The following is a 15,803-nucleotide window of genomic DNA, read 5'->3' as shown; positions in this document are numbered from 1 at the left end:
GGAACAGCGAGCCGAAACTCCTGTGGAACAGCGAACCGAAGTTCCTGTGGAACAGCGAGCCGAAACTCCTGTGGAACAGCGAGCCGAAACTCCTGTGGAACAGCGAACCGAAGTTCCTGTGGAACAGCGAGCCGAAGCTCCTGTGGAACAGCGAGCCGAAACTCCTGTGTAAATGAATTACCAGCCACTCAAATTAATGAGAGCCAGTCTTGGAAAAAGTATTCCCGAATAACGCTTTTATTAGTCGGAGGACGGCCGATGATCTTTAGAAAAATCACTAGCTACCCTTTGGCAAGCTCCTGCAGTAGCGAGCCTCCCTTTATCGCACCTCAAACCGAACGCTATATGTGACCGGTTCTACCAAGTCATTGCGAATTTTTAGCCTTACGCTGTGAGCAGCACACCACCGAAAACTACTTTGTTCACCACGCGCCCAATGAATGCTGCGTTTGTTGGCTAGTACTGTTGTCGCCTTGTTGACTGCGTATGACCGAGTCGTGTGTGCATGGTGGTGGTGGTTGGTTGGTGCAGTTAGCGTCGCACTTGCAGTGGCCGCTGTAGTTGTTCTCATTGTGTAATAGGTGCGTTTGTTTGTTCGTATAAATGTACGTGATGAAATCAGCACGTTACACTAGGAGTTCCTAACAGAAAGACAAAAGTTAATATTTACTACTTAGTATGATGAAAGATATATTTTATCTCGCCATAACTCAAATTATACTCACCAAATTATACTCACTTAATGCACAATATGAATTTCCCACTACAAAGACTTTTCATTTTGTTGTAACAACAACACGAACAATTTCAAAGTAACCTGAAAAATAAAATTAAAGAGTTAAGATTCAGCTCATCTCTCATTTACTCTTTCCGAATAATGTGCCGCCAAATAAATTTGCAGCTATAGGATAACGCAAAATCCGCATAACATTTTGTTGCAGACGTGTAAAAGTATGAGGGAGCCAGACAAAAATTTGCATTTTATGAATCGTTTATATCAAAAAAAAAAAAAGTTCCACGGGGACTATAAATATTGTTGGCATTTCTCATGAAGTAACAGTTAACGCATAACATCAAATACGAATAGTTAATATTTTATCTGTATTTCGCAGGAAAAACATTTTGGTGCACAACATGAAACTTCTATATTTTATAATAGGCTGTGTCGCGTTGTATAAGTGTGTGGCTCAATTGCAAACCCGTGTCTGTGGACCAAGTTTATCGCAACTTTTGCAAACTGTCTGCGAAAATGGCTTCAATCCGAAATTCGACAAAAAATCCAATGGTAATTATTGTAGTTCCAATTATTTTAAAAATTTTAAAATAATGTTGTTTGTTTTCTTTTTCAGTGCCCCCTTATCTCTTCATTTCAAAACTGTCTAAGAGAAGTGGCAAAGAACCACTACAACCACTTTTTGCCGATATGCTATTCAATAAACGACCCAGTGCAGTTGCCAGTGCTCGTCAAGAACGTATATATTCCGGTGTTTATGATGAATGTTGTCGCAAAACGTGCAGCTTTAATGAAATTGTTGACTATTGCTTATAGATTTAAAGCTGTGAATTGACATTTTCATATATACATTAATAAAAATAAAGCTTAGCCTCAATGAAATTTGATTTGTATGTGCCAAAATTTCTTTTGAATACAAGTAAAAAAAAAAAAAAAAACATTAAGTTCGGCCAGGCCAAACTTTTAATACCCTCCACCTTAGGGAAAAGGAAACATTAGAGAAATGTGGCAAAAAAAACCGAATATCGGGAGGTACCTTTATGTGGGGGCTATACCACAACGTGGACCTACACATGCAATGTTTTGCCACACTTACAGGGACTCGTTATGACCTACAAATACCAATTTCCAGACAAATCCATGAAAAAATGTGGCATAAGTCATCAAAATACCGAATATCGGGAGGTACCGTTATATGGGGACTATACCTGAACCAGAACCAGAATACCAACCATCCTAGACACAATACAAATTGCTCTGCTAAATTTTGGTGCTCTACGTCGAATAATATGGGCTGTATCGTGATTTCAACAGACAGACGGACATCGTTACATCGACTTAGAATTTTATGCTGATTATGAATATATATACTTTATGGGGTCTACGACGATTATTTAAGAATGTTACAAACGGAATGGCATAGTTAATATACCCTCCTTTCCAAGGTGGAGGGTATAAAAATATGTATTCTATTGTAAAAACATTAAACCCTTTAATCAGTGCACAAAGAGATAATTTAAGAAAAATATATACAAGGTGAGGTAAAAAAAACTGCAACAAAGTCAAACGCCGTAATTTATATATATATTTTTTTGAAATTTTATTGATTGAAAGCAAAACAATTTCGGAAATAACATGAAATTTTAGAATAAGTTTAGATTTGCTCCAATTGGTCACCTTTGGCACGAATTATGACCAGTGAAACCGTCACACGCTGCCCGAATGTTGCTCTGCGGCATTTTGGCCCATTCCCGGCGATGCGCTTGCTTGAGGTGATCGACACTTTGGTATTTTTAGTGCCAACCTTGCTTTCCAAAATACAGACACAATAGTTTAACGGATTGGTATCCGGAGATTTTGATGGCTGGTAATGAAGCGATGTACCTCCTTTTGTAACCATTCTTGGGCGGCGCATGCTGAGTCCTGTTGGAAAGCCCAAGGACTGCGCTCAAAATGTTTGCGTACCCAAGGCTTTAGTACACTCTCCAGTATATTTTCGCTATAATATTCATCATTTATTCTGATGCCACGGTCGATTAATACGAGCGGAGAGCGACCATCGGATATTATGGCGGCCCACACCATCACCATTGCCGGCGCTTGAGTTCTGGTGGCCAACCGAAGTTGCACATTTTCAGCTGACCTCTTTGGCAAGTAAACACGATCATTTCGTTTGTTTACAAACTGCTGACCAACGAATGTTTTCTCACCGGAGAAAACCAAATTCGGCAGTTCACCATTTTCGGCCAAGCGAAGCAACTCTTTAGCACTTTTGAGTCTATTTTCTTTCTGTTGCGGTGTAAGTTATTCCACTTTTTGGAATTTCAATGACTTTGCCCCGAGATAATTTTTCGGCCACTGCGACGAGGGTTTCGATCAACTCACTTCTTTACATTACGAACCATTTCTGCTGATGTTGCTGTTATCTTCCGTCCAATTCCTTGCCATCGGGCTACGCTACCAGTATCACGGTAACTAGCGATGGTACGAGACACAAAAGATTTATTCACATTTAAATGCTGGAGTGCTCTAAAGATAGCCACTTGTGGTTTTCCAGCCAAATATAAAGAAATCACTCTATCACGCTTGAATTTCATCACGTATAACTTTTTTCTGGAAAATTCTCACCAAAATGCTTTTGTACGCTTGTAAACAATAGAATGTGCTGTCACTGGAATAATTTTAAACATTTTCCAGCCAAATATAAAGAAATCACTCTATCACGCTTGAATTTCATCACGTATAACTTTTTTCTGGAAAATTCTCACCAAAATGCTTTTGTACGCTTGTAAACAATAGAATGTGCTGTCACTGGAATAATTTTAAACATTCAAAACTAGTCAATTTATAACAAGTAAGCAAAGGCTACAGTCGAGCGGGGCCGACCGTTGAATACCCTACAACACTATAATAAACTATACAGTTTATATAGGCGAGATACTCGAAAGAATTCCACAAGATATTGTGACAAATAATAAAAGAAAACCATCAGGTTTCGTTCTCTAATTTTCGAATAATAGCAACTTAAACTAATTTGCTCATTTCCAATTTATTGGTAGATGTTCCTAGATCTGGAACCAATATTTCCCAAAGACCCATAATCTCTCAGAAGTGGCAAAAGATTAACATTTATTATTGGTTTTTGACTGAAACACATCTATATGAGATACAGCCATTTGACTATATTCTTCAACGAAATCAGCGTTAACGAAATAGTCAGAAGTGCGTCTTTCCTGTATTTGTGAATTCTCCAAAAAGTCACTGGAATGGACATTTTCGTATTTTGTCTACAAAAGTTGGCAAACTCCTTTACACATTGAATATTTTTGGATGGCCATCCAAAACTGCTTGGCTTTTGCAATGTCCGGTAACCCCCATTCAAATGTGCGTGAGGATCGGGCGATAATTACGACCTGCTGACAATTTTGCAGTTTTTTGGTCCATTTCAACCCCTAAATATATTGCGATCATCTCCAAAAAGAGTAGGCTTCTATTCTGACCCTCATCTTATACCCATGCAAAATTTCGTAAGGATCGAGCCATAAATGCGATCTGTATATGATATCCTGATATCCTAACTACTTAGTTTTGTTAGCTGTAGAAATATTACCAAATGTTTAATTCAAAATGAAAATATGCCAAAAATATGACAAAATTGAAAAAATATGAGAAAATTTTACAAAATCAATATTTTCATCTTTAGAGAGATATTTTTATGCGATTTTTTTAGACGTTTTTTGTTTCCTGCCAAGAGGCCATTCTGAATTAATAAGAACTGTCGAAATCAGTTCAGCCGTTCTCGACATATAAGAGATCTTTCAAGCATATCTTGTTTGATAGACATACATATCGCACATATTTTGCTATATATCCGATTTGTTTGATCTTAACATCAATGTAAAGATCAGAAGTAACCTTGTCATGGCTTTGTGATTTCTCCGGGATTTAAAATATTCGCGGTTTAATGAAAAATTTTGAATTTTTTCAACAAAAAAGATATGGTCTATTTTAGCCGCTAAATATTATCCGATGACCACCCAAATTGGTAGGCTTCTTCCCCGCCCTAAACTCTAGCTACATGCGAAATTCCACGTCGATTGGTCTATAATTGCGACCTGTATAGCTACTGCAAAATCCGACATTTTTTCAGTATTTGGTCCATTTCAACCCCTAAACATTTGGCGATCATCTCCAAAAGCAATAGGGTTCTATTCTGGTCCAAGCCCCACCTACATTCTAAATTTCGTGAAGATCGGGCCATAATTGCGACCTGTAGAGTGATTACAAATTAACATGGACAGACGGACAGGCGGACAGACGGACGGACGGACATACATAGCTAGATCGACTCAGCTCGGCGAGCTAGGAAGATCCATATATACTTTCCTATATGGGAAACCAATATTTCGAGGTGTTACATAAATTCTGGCCCAATCAAACTTATAATACCCCCAACACATAGTGTTGTAGGGTATAAAAAGTAAATAATAATTTAACACTAATTTGTTGGTTATTTAATAGAGACTGGTTGGCGAGTCCATAGCACCTTAACAATAAGCTTTGGAAAGTCTAGACGTGAAAGGCCAAAACTAGGGCTGGACTGACTTTATAATACCCTACACTACTTTGCATCTTTAGTAGATGTAGTATTGGATACTCCCTTCGAGATTTATCGTGCGAACCAGCCAGCCAGACATTCAGACGCCTCTAGATCGACTCCAAATGTAACCAGTAAAGAAAGTCCTAAAGTCGGGCGGGGCCGATTTTATGATACCCTACACCACTTTGCTAATTTAGTTGAGCTCCACTTAATAATTAAACGTTTTTTCATGGGAGAATTCAATCATACACGCTATGATTATAATTATAATTTAAAGTTCAAAGGACTAAATATGCCGAAGCATTTGTATCTTTTAAATTCGGACTTGTATTGCCCATTTGGTGCACAATTAATTTGAAATCAGATAAAGATATATATGGGAACTATATCCAAATCTGAACCGATGTCGATAAAATTTGGCAAAGATATTTCTGAGCTGTATTTGATATATTTTCCTGAATATCGTTGTTATGGAGGGTTACGGCTGCAGGTAAAAAATACAACAAATCAGATGAACAATATATATGGGAGCTATAGCTATATCTGAACCGATTATCACCAAATTTGGCATACTACCTTCTAGGCTAGGGATGTGGCAAATTCCATCCTATTTGGGCAAATATTATACGTTTGGTGCACATTCAAAGGTAAATCGGACGAAGTTATATATGGGAGCTATATCCAAATCTGAACCGATCTCGATAAAATTTAGCAAAGGTATTTCTAAGCTGCATTTGATATATTTCCCCAAATATTGTTGTTACAGGTTGCATATTACGGCTGCTGAGAACAAAAATAACAAATCGGATGAACAATATATATGGGAGCTATAGCTATATCTAAACCGATTTCGATCAAATTTGGCATACTTATTTTCAGGCCTAATTTGGTTGTATGTGCAAAATTCCATACTATTCGGGCTGATATTACACGTTTTGTGCACAATAAAAGGCAAATCGGACGAAGATATATATGGGAGCTATATCAAAACGGACGGACAGACGGACTGACATGCATAAATCAACTCAGAAAGTGATTCTATGCAGATCATCAAAAGGAACTAAGGGTCTATCTCGTTTCCTTTTGCCTGTTACAAACAAATGCACAAAGACATAACACCCTGACCACCTTGTGGTGTAGGGTATAATGAATTTATTTGGTCCAAAGAAACCTAGGGTCTAAAACCGTTATTTCGATAAGGTACATTTGGAGCGTATCAAATAATATATTCCCTCTGTAGCCATATGGCTGAGGGTGTAAAAACCGGCACAAGTTTTTATTGGTTCTGAAAGATGATATATATATATATTCTTCTGATTCCAATGAAATTCGGACTGAGAGACGAAATTTGGTACAAAACTTAAATCCGTCGATATTTGGATATAGCTCTCATATATATTTCGGCTGATTTTATGTATTTTATGCACCATACACGATATATACGTCCGTCAGTGCAAAACCTTCTCGATATTATTTTGTTTTAAGTTTAGCCGATTCGCTGACATTTCCATTTCAATAGTATCCCCGTTACCTCATGGTTTACTTGCAACCATTGAATTTTGTTAAGCTTCTACAATTTTTTTGTCTTTTGTCTGCAACCTATTTCATCAATATTTGTACATCATTTACAATATGATTTCCAAATTACTTCCTATTACACTCAATTTATGTAAAATATCAATAAATTCATTCATTACTAGTGAATTGAACAACTCTTCGCTTAGTTTATGCAGTGTCCAATTAAAATATCGAACTATAAATGCCAATGTGGTTGACATTTTCATAATCTTGGTTCAACATGGATGTAGTCGCTGATAGGCATGAGTTACGTAGCGCGAAATGGACTTTGGACTATCAACTCATAAAGTACACTTATGCACATGAATTGTTGTTAAATTTGCCAGATGGACCGAAAATTGGAAAAAGCAACAACGTTTCCGCCATACGCTTAAGGCTTCACAACGTGCATGGTAAATAATGATATTAACAATACTCCGTGTGTTTTGCATAGGCCAATATACCGTTGAACGGGTGTGTGTATTTAAGTTGCACAACATACTTGTCTCAATGGACAATGGTATTCAAGAGTCGTCCTCGCACTGCTATTAAATTTAGGATCAACAATTGAATACGGCTTTTACAACCACAACTCAGCAACTCACTTACCTTCTTTATTACCAAGTAATCAGTAATCTCGGAACAACACCTCGGTCCCACATACAGGGTGAGATGAAAAAACTGCAACCAACTTCAGACTGCTGTCACTTCTAAGCCACTCGTTCGACAGCTTGTAAAATTATTCCATTGACAGCTCATTATATTGTTTACAAGCGTACACAAAAGCATTTTGGTGCGAATTTTCCAGAAAAAAAGTGATTCGTGATCGAATTTTTAGAGTGATAGTGTGATTTCTGGCTGGAAAACCACAAGTGGCTATCGTTAGAGCACTCCAGCATTTAAATATGAATAAATATATTGTGTCTCGTACCATCGCTCGTTCCGTGATACTGGTAGCGTAGCCCGACGTCAAGGAAGTGGACGGAAGAAAACAGCAACATCAGCAGAAATGGTTCGAAAAGTAAAGAAACGACTTGATCGAAACCCGCGTCGCAGTTGTCAAAAAATGCCTCGTGAGCTGAACATATCTCAATATTCCATTCGGCAAATGTTGAAAAATCAGCTCGAAATTCCAAAAAGTGCAAGAACTTACACTGCAACAGTAAGAAAATATACTAAAATTCGCTAAAGAGTTGCTTCGCTTGGCCGAAAGTGGTGAACTGCCGAATTTGGTTTTCTCCGATGAGAAAACATTCGTTGTACAGCAGTTTGTAAACAAACAAAATGATCGTGTTTCCTTGCCAAAGAGGCCTGCTGAAAATGTGCAATGTTGGTCACCAGAACTCAAGCGCCGGTCATGGTGATGGTGTGGGCCGCCAAAACAGCCGACGGTCACTCTCCGCTCGTATAAATCGACCGTGGCATCAGAATAAATGCCGAATATTATCACGAAAATATTCTGGAGGGTGTATTAAAGCCTTGGACACGCAAACACTTTGTCCGCAAATCATGGACATTCCAACGGGATACAGCACTATCGCACTCAGCACGCGCCTCCCAAGAATGGTTACAAAATAAGGTTCCTCGCTTCATTTCCAGCGCGCAATGGCCACCAAAACCTCCGGATATCATTACGTTGGACTATTGTGTCTGGAGTATTTTGGAAAGCAAGGTTGGCACTTAAAAGTACCAAAGTGCCGATCACTTCAAATGAGCGCTTCGCCGGGAATGGGCCAAAATACCGCATAACAAGATTCGGGCAGCGTTTGGATGCCATAATTCGTGCCAAAGGTGACCAATTCAGATTCAAACAAATCTAAACTTATTCTAAAATTTGATGATATTTAAAGAGTAAAAAAATTGTCACATGGTGTTTGTAATGCGTGCCTGATGACCTAGCAACATAATGTTAATATAAGTCCTCATAGCTCCCATAGAACTCTATATACTTTTGATTTGCATAAAATTCTAGGAAGGGTATACTTCCTAGAATGTTCGTTCATTAAATATATATTTTGACTTGCGTCCTGATTAATAACCTTTAAGGGATATATGATAATTTTTGGAGTATGATGAAATATGCATGAGGTACATGATAAATAGTATCGAAGTATTCTACTTCATCTAATAATGATAAAAATATTGGGATGTGTAAAAGTTAAAGGAAATTTATTTCCATTTTTATGCGAACAATTTTAAATCAACATTTTAACACTTTTTGAGAGAGGTACAAAAGGAATAGACCGATAAATTCCATATTCATATCAGACCTAAAGGTACCTAATATGACGCTTATGTGCAAGAAAAGTACTAAATGGTACTAAATTTGGTACAATCTAAATTTTGGAAGAATGAATAGATTTAGAATACTGAAGTTTTAAAATAAGATTAATATTGCACTGTAGGGCTGAGGTATGAATGTAATTTTGGAAATTCGTATTTATGTGTACTAAGTGGTACTAAATTTAGTACAATTTAAATTTTGAATGAACCTATAGAGCTGGTAGAAAATTAGATTTCTATTGGACTATTGATGTAGATAGTTATGAAAATTTGTACCTAAGTGCACTCAATTTTATATAATTTGGAGTTGGGTGAACCAATAGAGCTGGTATCCTAACAATTGAAAATAAGATTACTGTCGGAGTGTAGGATTGGGATATGTAGGTAGTTTTGGGAATTTGTACTAAATTTGGTACAATTTGTATTTAAGTGAACAGATAAGTCTGGAATGATGAACTTTGGAATGGGGACTTCTGTGGGAGAGTAGGATTCGGGTAAGTAGGAAGCTTTGGATATTCGTACTTATGTATAATAAATTTGGAACAATTACTAGAATCCTGATATTGGGAAATAGGATTTCTATTGGATTGTACAGAAATGTATACATATATTTATAAATAGTTCTAAAAATTGTAGAGCAAGAAATCTGAAATTTAAAATAAGATTTCTATGGGATTGAATGATTGAGGTATGGAGGAAGTTTGAAAATTCGTATTGAACTATATTAATAAAATAGTAAAGTGATTGAATGACTTACCGACTGACTTAAATATTCATCAATTCCCGTACGAATGGGTGTCACTGATAGAGTGCAGAAAAGATGTACCAAACAGTTCCTAAAAAATCAAATTTTAAGTTTAAGAAAAGTTTTAAAATGGTACTAAACTTCTACAATTGTACTATTTGGTATTATGTGAACGAAGTAAATCCATGAAATTTGGTATGAGAACAAAGTTTGGAAAATAAGTTTGACAAGATGGTGTTGGAAATGTATACTAAGTGTGCGAACTGTACCTGGACATATGAATGAGATTTCAGAAATTTGAACTAAAATTGTGCGAATAGTACTGATTAGACCATATTTGGTATTTAGTTTACTGATGGTATACAGGGTGAGATAAAAAAAAATGCAATAAATTTGTACATTTTTATACCCTACAACACTATGTGTTGGGGGTATTATAAGTTTGATTGGGCCAAAAATTATGTAACACCTCGAAATATTGGTTTCCCACATAGGGAAGTATATATGGATCTTCCTAGCTCGCCGAGCTGAGTCGATCTAGCTATGTATGTCCGTCCGTCTGTCCATGTTAATTTGTAATCACTCTACAGGTCGCAATTATGGCCCGATCTTCACGAAATTTAGAAAGGAGGTGGGACTGGGGTCAGAATAGAACCCTATTTCTTTTGGAGATGATCGCCAAATGTTTAGGGTTTGAAATGGACCAAATACTGAAAAAATGTCGGATTTTGCAGTAGCTATACAGGTCGCAATTATAGATCAATCGATGCGGAATTTCGCATGTAGCTAGAGTTTAGGGCGGGGAAGAAGCCTACCAATTTGGGTGGTCATCGGATAACATTTAGCGGGTAAAATAGACCATATCTATTGTGTTGAAAAAAATCAAAATTTTTCATTAAACCGCGAATATTTTAAATCCCGGCGAAATCACAAAGCCATGACAAGGTTACTTCTGGTCTTTATACTGATGTTAACATCCAAAATATGTGCGATATATATGTTTATCAAAGAAGATATGCTTGAAAAATCTTTTATATGTCGAGAACGGCTGAACTGATTTCGACAGTTCTCATTAATTCAGAATGGCCTCTTGGCAGGAAAGAAAAAACGTCTAAAAAATCGCATAAAAACATCTATCTAAAAATAAAAATATTGATTTTGTAAAATTTTCTCATATTTTTTCAATTTTATCATATTTTTGGCATATTTATACCCTACAACACTATGTGTTGAGGGTATTATAAGTTTGATTGGCCCAAAAATTATGTAACACCTCGAAATATTGGTTTCCCATATAGGAAAGTATATATGGATCTTCCTAGCTCGCCGAGCTGAGTCGATCTAGCTATGTATGTCCGTCCGTCCGTCTGTCCGTCTGTCCGTCTGTCCATGTTAACTTGTAATCACTCTACAGGTCGCAATTATGGTCCGATCTTCACGAAATTTAAAATGGAGGTGGGGCTAGGGTCAGAATAGAACCCTATTTCTTTTGGTGATGATCGCATAATATTTAGGGGTTGAAATGGACCAAATACTGAAAAATTGTCGGATTTTGCAGTAGCTATACAGGTCGCAATTATAGACCAATCGACACGGAATTCCGCATGTAGCTAGAGTTTAGGGCGGGGAAGAAGCCTACCAATTTGGGTGGTCATCGGACAATATTTAGCGTGTAAAATAGACCATATCTTTTGTGTTGAAAAAATTCAAAATTTTTCATTAAACCGCGAATATTTTAAATCCCGGCGAAATCACAAAGCCATGACAAGGTTACTTCTGATCTTTACATTGATGTTAACATCCAACAAAACGGATATATAGCAAAATATGTGCGATATATATGTTTATCAAAGAAGATATGCTTGAAAAATCTCTTATATGTCGAGAACGGCTAAACTGATTTCGACAGTTCTCATTAATTCAGAATGGCCTTTTGGCAGGAAAGAAAAAACGTCTAAAAAAATCTCATAAAAATATCTCTCTAAAGATGAAAATATTGATTTTGTAAAATTTTCTCATATTTTTTCAATTTTGTCATATTTTGGCATATTTTCATTTTGAATTAAACATTTGGTAATATTTCTACAGCTAACAAAACTAAGTAGTTAGGATATCAGGATATCATATACAGATCGCTTTTATGACCCGATCCTTACGAAATTTTGCATGGGGATAAGATGAGGGTTAGAACAGAAGCCTACTCTTTTTGGAGATGATCGCCATATATTTAGGGGTTGAAATAGACCAAAAAACTGCAAAATTGTCGGCAGGTCGTAATTATCGCCCGATCCTCACGCACATTTGAATGGGGGTTACCGCACATTGCAAAAGCCAAGCAGTTTTGGATGGCCATCCAAAAATATTCAATGTGCGAAGGAGTTTGCCAACTTTTGTAGACAAAATACGAAAATGTCCATTCCAGTGACTTTTTGGAGAATTCACAAATACAGGAAAGACGCACTTCTGACTATTTCGTTAACGCTGATTTAGTTGAAGAATATAGTCAAATGTCTGTATCTCATATAGATGCGTTTCAGTCAAAAACCAAGAATAAATGTTAATCTTTTGCCACTTCTGAGAGATTAATGGTCTTTGGGAAATATTGGTTCCAGACCTAAGAAGACCATTTACGTGCAACATCTACCAATAAATTGGAAATGAGCAAATTAGTTTAAGTTGCTATTATTCGAAAATTAGAGAACGGAACCTGATGGTTTTCTTTTATTATTTGTCACAAAATCTTGTGGAATTCTTTCGAGTATCTCGCCTATATAAACTGTATGGTTTATTATAGTGTTGTAGGGTATTCAACGGTCGGCCCCGCTAGACTGTAGCCTTTGCTTACTTGTTTTTTTTTTAATTTTATTGAATGAAAGGAAAAATTTTGGAAATAGCATCAAACTTTAGAATAAGTTTGGATTTCTTCGGATTGGTCACCTTTGGCACGAATTATGGCCTTCTAATGGCCAACGAAACCGTGAAATGCCCATTCCCGGCGAAGCGCTTGCTTGAGGTGATCGACACTTTGGTATTTTTTAGTGCCACCCTTGCTTTCCAAAATACTTTAGAAATAATAATCCAACGAATTGGTATCCGGAGATTGTGCGCTGGAAATGAAGCGAGGAACCTCATTTTGTAACCATTCTTGGGTGGCGGGTGCTGAGTGCGATGGTGCTGAGTCCTGTTGGAATGTCCAAGGTCTGCGGCCGAAATTTTTGCGTGCCCAAGGCTTTTAAAAACCCTCCAGAATATTTTCGCGATAATATTTAGCATTTATTCCGATGCCACGGTCCACACCATCATCATGGCCGGCGCTTGATTTCTGGTGGCCAACCGAAGGTGCACATTTTCAGCTGACCTCTTTGGCAAGTAAACACGATCATTTTGTTTGTTTACAAACTGCTGGACAACGAATGTTTTCTCATCGGAGAAAACCAAATTCGGCAATTCACCACTTTCGGCCAAGTGAACCAGTCTTAGTCTTTTTTTCTGTTGCGGTGTAATTTCTTGCACTTTTCTTCTTTCACATTTAAATGCTGGAGTGCTCTAACGATAGTCACTTGTAGTTTTCCAGCCAAATATAAAGAAATCACACTATCACGCTTGAATTCCATCACGAATAACTTTTTTTTGGAAAATTCTCACAAAAATGCTTTTGTACGCTTGCCGACAATATAATGAACTGTCACTGGAATGATTTTAACAGCTGTCGGACGATTGGCTTAGAAATGACAGCAGTCTGCAGTTGGTTGCAGTTTTTTCATCTTCGCTTGTATGTGTTTGAGATTTGGCGAATAGAAATGCGGTATTGGTATTGGAATCCCAAATTTGATTTTGAGGTCTTTTTGGTATCTGGAATTGGTTTTGGTTTTGGAAATGCGAACAATAATTTTTCAAAAAAGTACTAAATACTGCTATCGATTACTGTTAGTGTCTAGGGTGGAGAGATGTAGATTGTTTTGGATATGCGTACTTAATATTACCATCCCGAAATGTAATATAGATGTTACTGTTAATTTCTAAGGTTTACCTATGGAGAAGTTGAAGAAGTTTTCGATAGAGAAATTGGATGTGGGGCCATTTGGCAATGGTTTTACAAATATCCTTGTTGAAGATTTTTTTGTGTAAAAGTTAAACATGTTCTAATTATTAATAAAACTAAAAAAATTGAATATTACATAGGGCCTTGGAAAGCTGAACATTTAGTCCTATGTATGATGTTTTGATCAAAAAAAAAATTGTTAAACAGAACAAAGGACTGGTCCTATATATTCCATCTTCACACTAGTTCTTCTGTTGGTAGAGCTTAAACGGCTTGAACGCTGACGGAGGTACAAAAAGGGGTGATCGATTCTGTCCGTTTTTCATACAAGATCAATTTGAAGCTGATCAAGAATGTATTTCTATACATTTGTATGGAGGAGGAAAAAAAATATTCACTTTTGAATGAAAATGTTGGAGTGTTCTCCAAAATATGTTGTAAATTTTACCTGCCACATTTTATTCGATGACAATCCAAAAAAGTAAAGTTCTGACCATTTTATACTCTAACTCAATGCAGATTTCCGCTTCGATGGGTCTATAACAGTCACCTAACAGAGACTGCAACACTAGGAAAAAGTTTTTTTTTGTCAATTTCATTCCCTAAATACTTTGCGAACTTCTCCACATACAATATTCTGGCCTTAACCCTGACTCGGAGGAAAATTTCGCAAGGATCCGGCCATAATTACGACCTGTAGATAGGTGCAAATCAACATTGACAGACGGGCGAACATAGAACTAGGTCGACTCAGTTCGTCTATATAGGAAATTGTTCAACTTTGAAAATTTTATACGTTCGACGCATTTCAGTAGCATTCATATAAATATCCAAATTCGCTTTTTGTGGTAAAAAAAAAACACCGTAGACGACTATCATTTTCAAATGACGGTCAGTATACGGCATTCTGTTCTAATGAAGCACTCACATGACCATAACCACCAAAATAAAGGATATTGGATGGTTGTGTTACCAGCCGGACTGAAAGCAATCGTGTTTGTACACAAAAATTTTTGCCAAATCCTAGTATGTGTCTAAATTATTGATATTACATGCAAATATGAGTATTTGGGTTGCAATTAGCAGGTGGCTGACCACCTGCAGCGGAACAGTGCGGAACGCTGGCCTGGTTTGTAGACGACATATGCTTAAAAGATTTTTCAAGATTTTATTTATGGCAAGTTTTTAATGCAAACCAACCGGACCCTCACAAAAAAAAAATTGATTTTATGGCAGAAAAGCGGGTTAAGGATAAATTGATGCGATTATGACTAAACGATATATGGAATTTACATAAGTGCTTGCAATGGGAGAGGCATTGAAAAACAATGTTTGAGAGACCTTTTTTGAAATTTTGTATTTTGGTTATTGCCCTACTAGGTGTATTTTGGTATCGGCAACAAGGAAGGACATGTCATTGCAAGTAAATACTTAACAAACTGCCACCAAGAGTCAATATATTAGTTCAAACAAAAGGATAAAAGTCGGATAAGGCTAACTAGTTAATCGTAAAGTGTTACGATGCATATTTAGCAGGGGTACCTGTAACAAATCGACGTTTTTATTGGAAAAAGTGTGAAGTAAATCTTGAATGTCTGTTAAAAAATGTTAAAAGAACTTCCTCTTCCCATTACAAAATAATAAGTAACGTTGACGTGAGCTCGTCGCACTGCAAAATACAGGGTGTTTTTCTAAGACCTTGCTGATTTGATATATAAAAAAACGCACGCCAATTATGAAATTGCCAAAAAATATTTTGTGGATAATTTCGGTCATATGGCCACCACGACTATTTTGCACAAAGGTCATTCTGGGGTTCAATTTCCGACAACCTTTTCAAGCA

At 36.8% G+C, this 15,803-nt stretch overlaps 1 protein-coding gene across 1 annotated transcript; it reads left to right on the top strand.

Moving 5' to 3' along the window:
- Positions 1 to 1,134: 1,134 nt before the first annotated feature.
- Positions 1,135 to 1,549, top strand: LOC105262243 (probable insulin-like peptide 5). Its single transcript, XM_011296752.1, has 2 exons — positions 1,135 to 1,285; positions 1,350 to 1,549. The coding sequence occupies exons 1-2, from the start codon at positions 1,135 to 1,137 to the stop codon at positions 1,547 to 1,549; spliced, it is 351 nt and encodes a 116-aa protein (XP_011295054.1).
- The last annotated feature ends 14,254 nt before the right edge of the window (positions 1,550 to 15,803 follow it).

The sequence above is a fragment of the Musca domestica genome, unplaced genomic scaffold, assembly GCF_030504385.1.
Source record: "Musca domestica strain aabys unplaced genomic scaffold, Musca_domestica.polishedcontigs.V.1.1 66, whole genome shotgun sequence".
Classification (NCBI taxonomy): Eukaryota; Metazoa; Arthropoda; class Insecta; order Diptera; family Muscidae; genus Musca; species Musca domestica.
The sequence above is the reverse complement of the archived record's forward strand: the minus strand, read 5'-3'. Positions and strand labels throughout refer to the sequence as shown.